The 9,421-nt window shown below is 40.4% G+C and overlaps 1 protein-coding gene across 1 annotated transcript in view; it reads left to right on the forward strand.

Annotated features, from left to right (window-relative positions):
* Positions 1-6,427, forward strand: part of CUNH20orf194 (chromosome unknown C20orf194 homolog) — a gene marked incomplete at its 5' end in the record, with an annotated part of 123,010 nt that extends 116,583 nt beyond the window's left edge. Inside the window, 2 exons of the mRNA XM_019552559.1 lie at positions 2,323-2,416; positions 4,819-6,427. Of these exons, the coding sequence (XP_019408104.1) occupies positions 2,323-2,416; positions 4,819-4,931 (207 nt within the window). The remainder of the gene's footprint in view (positions 1-2,322; positions 2,417-4,818) is intronic.
* Between the last annotated feature and the right edge of the window lie 2,994 nt (positions 6,428-9,421).

Consider the following 9,421-nt stretch of genomic DNA (forward strand, 5'->3'; position numbering starts at 1 on the left):
GCCAGTTGGAGAGACATCTGACTGTGCGGGTGTCCACACCACAGCCCCCAGTTTCTTAATGAGAACAGGGTGAGAGACAGTGTCAAAGGCCTTCCAAAAGTCCAGGAAAACAATGTCCACAGCTACCCCTGCGTCTGAGGTGACCTGGTCGTAGAAGGCCACCAGGTTGGTCTGACAGGACCTGCCTCTAATGAACCCATGTTGGTTGCCCCTAAGCATGACCTCCCCTGCTGGCCCCTCATGCACATGCGCCAGAATAATTTTCTCAAAAAGCTTGCCCAGGATCAAGGTAAGACTAACTGGCCTATCGTTCCCCGGGTCCTCCTCCTTCCCCTCTTTGAAGATGGGAACCACGTTGGCCCTCTTCCAGTCCTCTGGCACCACACCAGAGCACTACAAGTGCTCGTACAGCCATGCCAGGGGTCCTCCAATGACCTCAGCCAATTCCTTTAGGGTGGAGATCGTCCAGACCGGCTGACTTGAATACATCCAGTCCCTCCAGAAGCTCCCTGACTAGTTCCTCACTGACCCTTGGCCTAGATGCGCCTCCCCTGGGGCCTGAGGGGGGCCCAGTTGGGGGATGACTATTCCGGTCCCTGCTCAGGAAAATAGAGGCAAAGAAGTCATTAAATAAGTTAGCTTTGTCGTCTGGTCTGATGACCAAATTTCCTAGCGTGTCCTGCAGGGGCCCCACATTACCCAGAACCTTCTTTTTACCCCCTATGTATTTAAAGGACTTCTTGTTGTCCTTAATCTGGGAAGTTTGTCCCAGTTCCATCTTTTTCTTGGTCTTCCTGACTGCCCCCTACATCCCTGAGCAGCTGCAGTATAGTCCTCCCTGATGATGGCCCCTCCTTTCCATTGGGTGTGCCCCTCCCTTTTAGCTAGGAGACATTCCCGGATGCTTTTGGTGAGCCACGGGGGCTTGTGTGCCCTCCTGCCCCCTTTGATCCGTGTTGGGATCACCTCCCTTTGGGCTTGGAGGATCGTCTCCTTAAGGAGTGACCACTCTCCTTGGACATCCGGCTCCCCTCCCCTCCGGGACCTCAGTGCTTCCCCAACTATTCTCCGTAGCTCATTGAAGTTTGCCCTCCTGAAATTTGGGGCTGCTGCCTTGCTGCCGGCCTTTGCCACCTTGTGCTGGATGGTGAATCCCAGCAGGTGATGATCGCTGTCACCCAGGGGGTCGAGCACCCGCAGCCCCCTCACCAGGTCATCTCCCGTGGCCAGCAGCAGGTCCAACAAGGCGTCCCCCCCGGTGGGGCTGTGCACCTCCTGGGTTAGACGGAGGTCCTGCATTCTGGGTAAGAACCGACGTGAGCGGTCACACCTGGCTGACTGCTCTTTCCAGCAGATGTCTGGGAAGTTCAGGTCCCCCATGACTACCACTTCCTTAGCCTTCACTATCTCTGTGAGCTGACCTAAGAATTCCTGGTCGAGCTCTTCCCCCTGGTTGGGAGGTCTGTAGTCGACCCCCACTGTTAAGTCTCTTTCCCCTCGATTGCCTTGTATTCTAGGCCTTTAGAATATTCCAGATTTCATAATTATTTCAAACTGTATCAGAGAAGAAATATTTACAATAGATGCAATAAACAGTGATAATAAGGGAGGAGACATCTCTGTTCTTGTGGATCTGAGAGTATTTTGCAGAGCAGTGCAAGACGAAGCTTATATTTAAGAGAGCTTTTCCTTTATTCTTCAATTTGTATATAAATTTTAGCTCAGCTGAAAATGACCTTTCTTTCTTGCTCCAGTACAGGACTTCTAACCGAAAGCTAAACTGACTTCCATAAATGTTATGTTCTTTGCCATCCAAGTGTGATCTGGCTTTGCATACAACTTGTAGCAAATCACTCGGGCTGCGTGGTCATGCTTTAGTTAGCAAGTGTGGCTCAGTATTTTCATATTAATAATTAGACTTCACAGTTAACATTGTGTTGGTATGAGTAGGGTCCATTTGCATCTGTCTGCTGACTTTGATAGGCAGCCCCTTTTTCCATTTATATTAAAGACTATCTTACACAAGTAAAAAGATATGCAGGGTGCTACATGTTGGCTAAAGCATTATGAAACTCTAAGGCAAGCAAGGCAAATTTTTTTTTACGCTTCTTCTAGAAACACCCATAGGTTGCTTAGCTTATAGCCAAAAGGGAAATATGGTTTTTGCAACCATTAGCCCACGTATGGAGAATACTTTGTACCTGGTTGGGAAGGTTCAGCAGAACAGCCATCCGGCCTCTCCTTTGGTTTCACCGTCATTGAACTTGGGTGTGTGGGTGTGCAAGTCTGATACCTTGAAATGTCTAATGCCTTTTAATGCAGGTGAAACGCCATCTGGATCCGCTTCCAGCTGGTTACTTTTACAACGGAACGCAGTTTGTGAATTTCTTTGGGGACAAGATGGATTACCATCCTCGTATCCTTCCCATTGTTGTTTCAAATCTTTTTTTTGCAGGAGGTGACAGTGCAGACTCGAACAAAGTATAATCTGTTGTGGCAGAATATTGCTTCAAGTAGCAAGTGGTATTGCCAAGTGACTAGTTCAGATGTTCAAGTCACTGCGTGAACGTTTGCTGTATTGAGTTGTAATGTTTAAATAAATCATTGAAGCAGCATAGAGTAAGTTACTGAGTAGACTAAGATATCATGAAACAGCATCAGGTCCTGCTGAAAATAGCATGTGCTAAATAATCCTTTGTAGACCGCATTTGATGGAGAAGGTAAAAAACTTTCAGTCAAAGCCCATAGCGTTTTGAGCACACTCACTTAAAATTAGCAACCCTTGATCATTCATCTATAATATTACTTTGTGAGTTTAAAATATGGGTGCATTTGCTTAATTATTTAAAACTCTTAGGTGTCAGCTTCCCTCATGTGTGCTGTCTTTGCTTTCATGCTGTGCAGGATTCGTTTGATAGGCCCCAATGGTGTGAGAAGTTTGAAATAAACAGAACAAAAAGAAGCTATTTAGTTTTCTCCTTGATTACCTTTTCTCCCCAAGTTGGTAGATAATATTTTGTCTCGTTCTTTGATGGTGGCCACTGCTGTACTAGCTCCCCTATTTCAGTAGTCTCCTGAAACCTTTTGTCCTAAGTAGTGAAATATTCTCATTAATAAAACGTTGAGTCTGATTTCATGTGCTTGATTAAGTTTTCAATATTCTTCAATCTTAAGTAACTGATTTCAAAGTAAATGACAGATTCAGGTGGATTCTTCAGTTCTGTTTGGAGCAAGAACATCCACCTGTCCTTCACCAAACTGAAGAATTTGTTTTTAATTTTTAAAACATTTAACTTCCTTCATGAATAAATTTTCCAGCCATAGTAATTTTGTATAAAAGCTGCAAGGACACAAAGCAACCTATACTCAAAGCCTTGGTCTTGAGTATTCATCTAGGCACTTTTGTTGATGGAATTTTTAATCTGACTTTTTCTCATTGAAATCCATTTTAAACTCCTCCATTTATGTTATGGAAGGCCAAGAAGTAGAGCGCTTTATTTCGAATAACACATCACAGTGGTGACTGTTTTTTTCACAGCTGCTATTGTTAAAAATAATAGCACTCAAAAGTCTCTTCCCTTACACTAATCAGCTCTCATAAGTGAAGTCCCATCCCTTCAGAGGTCAGCGTGTATTTACCTGGCCTAACTACTATGGAAATGGGAAAATAACCTAGATTTTTAGAATTCATCATAAACTAGATGGAAGCAGGAACTAGGGATTTGGAAACCTGGGATGTTTAAAAACAAAAAAAAAGCCCTCTACTCTGTGATGACAGGCTGAGCCAGCAAATAATGTTAGAGAAGCAATCAACTGAAATGGAGACATCCTTATCACATACTGCAGTGAATTTTGACCAGCTCCAGAGAAAGCAGCCTGATTCAAGAAAGCCATGTGGTTGAGAAATGAATTCGTTTCCCTCCGTGAGAGCCAGGGAATTTTCCAAATATCTTATTTACAGCTGCAGACACTTTTAGGTACCGTTTAATAGTCTCACTCCATGTTTCTCAAATGCGTGTACATAGCAGATTTCCAGAGGGTATATGTGAAGAGGAAATGGGAAAGCAGAAGAAGTGAAAGGGAAATAGAAAACGAAGACGTTTAAAACACGCGCTACTGTACAGTCTCAGGTTGTTGGGGAGTTAGTGTGGGTGTCATGAGTGTTTCCATTTCTATGGGATCATACAGGGACACAGGAATATAACCAACCTACAAAGGGAATGTGACCTAAAAAAGCTTAAGGACTTGCTCCCTCTAGCTGAATGCATCTTTCAGTTTTTTGGATGGTCGTTCACATCCAAGCACAATTCTGTGATTTATTTGCCAAGAACTCCAGCTTTAGGCCAACATAAGGCTTAGTCTGGGATAGAAATATTATTGCCTGCTATGCAAGACATAACATGTCCTTCCTATCCCCAGTAAACAATGGATGCACAGGTAGGCCCTGATTCTCCCGTTGGAGTATCAGATAACTTAGGTTTAGGTCCACCTGAATTGCTGTAGATACCTGTAAACCTGATGTGCTGGTGCTTCATACAGCCCTTATTTTTAACTCTTGAGAGTAACAGCTTCATTTTGCAACTTCTGCAGCCACCCCCAGGAAAAGGTAAGGACAGTCAGTTTGAACTCTGAGACTCCCAGGTGGCAATGCCTTGCATTTTGACACCTCCTGCATCTAAGTGCATCCACGGTGGCATATTTTATTATCTAAATATGTATGTCTTAGTAGTTCAGTTGCACAGTTAGTACAGCTTGTTTTTATTTGAATGTATGCTGTCTCTGGCTGGATACTTTTTTTCCCTTAATATTTGACATCAGTGATGGACCAGTTCATGAATGACTACTTGGAAGAAGCAAACCGAGAAATAGAGAAGTACAACAGAGAGCTGGAAGAGCAGGAGTATGACGACCTCTTTGAGATGAAGATCTAAATATGTGTGTTTTGAATTTCTGAGCCACCAAGCAACTGTCAGTAACCAAAAAATGCTGTTGTCCTTCCTGGTTAACAAGAAAATCAAAAGTGAAGTGTCAGTTTTCAACCATCCTTCGAAATAGAAGAGTTTGTTCCTGTGAGGTTGGCATTTTTAATCTGGTAACCGCTAAGTTATTTGTACTATCTGGTTCATTTCCACTTCACCTGTGCGCCAAATCATAAAAAGTATTACCTGGAATCTCTCCAGCTAGTTGTGCAAAAATACTGTGTACTTAAGAAAAAATGAATTTCCCAAGAGGCTGAAGCCTGATCATGAAACTGGTCTGCTGTATTGATAATCAAACCCATAGCTTGGTTCTTTAAGTGTCCTATAAATTGTTTAGCACAGATTTTGGAAACATGCTGATAAATGCAAAAAGGGCCAACGTGGATGTGCGCTTGAAGCATGTCAGCGTATGGGATTGGGGGGTGTTCCTAAAGCGAGAAATGGGGGAACACTGGAAAGGCTCTGAAGAGAGTTCCCAATCGTACTGCTGTTTTTGGCTCTCCTGTGAAATCCCTGCAATGCCTGAATGCATACATAGTGATTTGATCTTCTATAATGAGATGTCAGTACATTTTGGTGAAAAAAAGATCAGTGGAGATGCTTTGCTTTCTCCCCTGCCACTATCGTGAGGTGTTGTGCAAAATGCATTACAGGCAAGATGCTGTAATCTGGGACCTGCCATTGCTAAAGGGTTTTCTTGTACGCTTTACTCTTGCAGCAAGTGCCAAGCAGAGCATGCCAGGGGATGAGTCAGGTATCTTTTAGCTGAAGAGAGAGAGGAATGACAGCAGAGGAATAATTATTTCCGAAGGTGAAACAATAGCAAAAGATAGGAAATAATTCCATTTCAGGCTTGGAAGTACCTTTGTACGTGAAGCTTTTAGAAAAGCCTGGTGCTGTAGCCTTCCACAGAATTGAAACACACAGGGTGAATTTTTTTTTTTCCTTTGCAAGAGTCCCTGCTGGTTTATTTTTCCCTCAAATTGATATTACAGTGGAAATGATTGGCACCTTGTCTTCTAAATTAAATCCTGTTTGGAGCATGACTATGTAGAATGCCAGCTAAAGGACTGTGAGATGGCATCCCCTAGAAGCTATTTAGGTAGGATTATTGAAGTTGATTTCCTTGGAAAACAGATTGCTGTAGCTCATTACGTACTTGGAAGCAAGCTAAGTAGAAACCAGCCAGCCAAGAAAATGTTGACTTGTGTATGCCTTTGCTCAGGAACAGATAACAATCTGCTTTTAATGCAACCAGAACCTGTCTGTTGGCCAGATGTACACGATGAAATAAGAAGTCCTTATTGACATTTATCTGAAGACACTTATGGTGTCTTTGGTTAAAAGGGACCAGATTTCACTCTGTGCACTAGTCTAAGGCTACAGAAAAAATAAAGCCTTAGGAAATGAATTCTGTATGTTTGGAGTATTAAATGTCAGTCGGGCCACAAAAATCAAAAGCTCTTTGTAGATGAAATTTTACTATGCATCGCTACCAAGTAACTCGGGGAGTTTTCTGAGCTGTGATCATTGCACAGCATGGCCTTTGGATTCCAGGTGATGCAGCTTAGCATTTAAATGTTGTGAGGCTGCTTTTTAGATAGCTCTCATACCAGATCCAAAAAAGCTTTCTGAATTTAGGAGTTACTTTGCGCGACCCGAGACTTTGTAAAGGAAACCATATTTTTCCCGTTAAAGTCCAGTCCAAGCCAGCAATTAGTTCCAAGTTCTTTAAGGCTTTCTAAGGCAACCCATAGTACAGGTAGAGCATCATAATAAGGCTCATTTAAGTAATCTATGCATGGCTACACTTCAGTCTTTTAATATACTGTAGTGCCTGGTAGGTAAATGTAAGTAGCAGTTTATTTCAGGGGAGTTATCAGTGTTTAGAAATTAAGTAAAATTGGCTGCATAAAACTGGGTATTAAGCCAGAGGCTTGAAAATTCACAACTCTGGAGGTAACATTGCAATAAAAGGGGCATTAGGGGATTAGAAAAATGTGTACTCCTTTGCCGGTGTAACTTAGCAGAAAACACTGTTGACTCCTTCTAGGCCTAAATTGTCTAATGATCTGTAAAAGCCATATATCTAGAATTAGCTGTATGACTATGTAATGTCAGGCAAAGTAACCGAAGTTGAGACAACAGGCACTTTGTCAACATTTTGTCTCAACTTGGAAGCCGATAACAGTGTAGATTTTTAAGTGCAATTGATTAAATAATAGACGAAGTTACTGTAGGGTATTTTGCTCCTCTGAACTCTTTTTAAGAATGCCAATTTGTGCAGCTCTTGAAAATTTGAATGTGAATGGGCTCATTCATCTCGTGTTACTTTAAAACTTGCTATATACCAAGGGATGCCCTATGAACAAAAAGGAGCTCATAAAAGTGCTCCAATCTAGTTTCTTGCTGCACAGATTGAGCAGTTTTTAAAGCCTGTATCAGAAGAGATCACCACAAGAAAGGCATAGTATACATATTATATGCTGTACTGCATGCTGAGTGGTAACAATAACTGTGTAATATGATGAAGACCTTTCACCATACTGGTACTATTTCAATTAATATATTTTGGTATTGAAATAATTTGATTACCTCAGCTTTTTCATGTTTGACTGTGATTTTTGGGGAAAAAAAAATACCGAAATAGAGAAACTGTGACAGTGGTATCCTTTAAACATAGCAGTGCCTTGCACGTGACGTCACTAATGCACTAAGCATGTTACAAAAGTCGATGTCATGGGTTGTATTGCTTGCACCCTTTTTTTTAAAGGAGAAACGGTTTTGGTGAAAGGACTTAAAATTAACCTAGTGGAAAATATTAGCACATGTGGTTCAATTTTTTAAGGTGGGGGGGAAAAACTCTTTGAGGACTAAAATGTCTAAATATTCAATGCTGCTGATTATTTTAATAACAGTTGCTGAAGCATTTTGGAGTTACTTCTGATGGTCAGCAGCACCTTTTTTAGGGGAAGAACATAACTTTTATATTCGTGTCAGAAATGTAAATACCATACTGAACCCCAGTTATAGGGTAATCTGGTTTTTATTGCTCTCTTGAAATTGAGAGAGGAATTGGGTTACTTAAAGTATCTACTTTTTTGAAATTTTTTACTACTGTAAAAGTGAAAAAAGCACCGTCTCTATGTAAGCTGCAAACTTTCAGATACATTAAGAAGTGCCATTACACTGTTCCTTATTATTTGTACTGTATACTGAAAATTGAAAACAGTAAGTTTTTTGTCTGATCATTTCTGGCATTGTGATGAAGTGCTAAGAGTCCTCAAGGAGTTTACATGCTTTGCTGACCTTTTAATGTTAGCAGCTTGTGGGTTTTGTTTTTTTTTTCCTTACTGAGAATGAGTGTGATCAGAAGTTACTGAAGTTATAGGGGAGGAAATGTGACAAACTTACAAAAGGAATGCTTGCAACTTGAATTGAACTGCGATCTAGGAATATTTCTTTGTAAAACGGTGGAATTTGTTGCTATTCCAAGTTTTACACCTTGTCTTTAGCTACAGAGGTTGCGGGGAGAATTGAAGTTGCTATTAAAAGTTCCTTAATAAGTTTTTTTTTATGGAGAATTTTTTTTTCTGAATTTGCACAGATATAAGCTCTGGAATACCTTGTTGGTGTTCTTAAAAGGGAAAATTGTAACTAGTAGAGTAAATCATAAACTGTGATTTGTTAGAACTACAATGTTAATCTAATTTTAGATTGTTAAAAATGTACCTCAAAAGGCTAGTGAGAAATTGCTTCGTTTTTACACAATTGTCAAATATAACACATCTCACTTTACAGTGTGCCAAAATTCACTTTTTTATACTAGTTGTCAATGCTTTAATATTTGCAACTTGTTAAGTTGAAAACGTTGTATTTACAAACACTACTGTAACTTCAGTTAAACTGAATTGTGTGATTGAAGCTTTTTTGCTTATTATTGTATTTATTACACAACTTGATTCAGTAAATATAAAATCTACCTTTCCATTTATTTTTGTATTGTTTTACATGTTTATACTTGCAGTCTGTGATTTTTGTTTTGTGTTGTTTTTACACCTGTAATTCAGATGTGATGCTGACAACCAATAAACAATATCCATCTGTTGCATTTAATTTCTGTTCCTCTGATAAATTTACTATTTAGGCATTTAGTGGGCTTTTAGAACTTAGATATACTGATATTATTGCTGTTAATAATAATATCTACCCCCCCAGCCCTTTCAGGAATAGTCGAACTAAAATGTGAGACATGGCCACCAGACCGCTAATTACATAAATTACCATGTGTACATCCTTAACTTCCACTTTCTAGTTTTGTGTAAAGATCACTCAAGGATCAGGCTGCTATTCTCATGTTAGACTTCATGCAAAACTTTTTAATTATCTGGATAAGACTGAAATGATCGTAAATTTTAAATATCTATACAAGTTTGTGTCTG

Source organism: Crocodylus porosus, unplaced genomic scaffold, assembly GCF_001723895.1.
Source record: "Crocodylus porosus isolate Cpor-Errol unplaced genomic scaffold, CroPor_comp1, whole genome shotgun sequence".
Taxonomy (NCBI): domain Eukaryota; kingdom Metazoa; phylum Chordata; order Crocodylia; family Crocodylidae; genus Crocodylus; species Crocodylus porosus.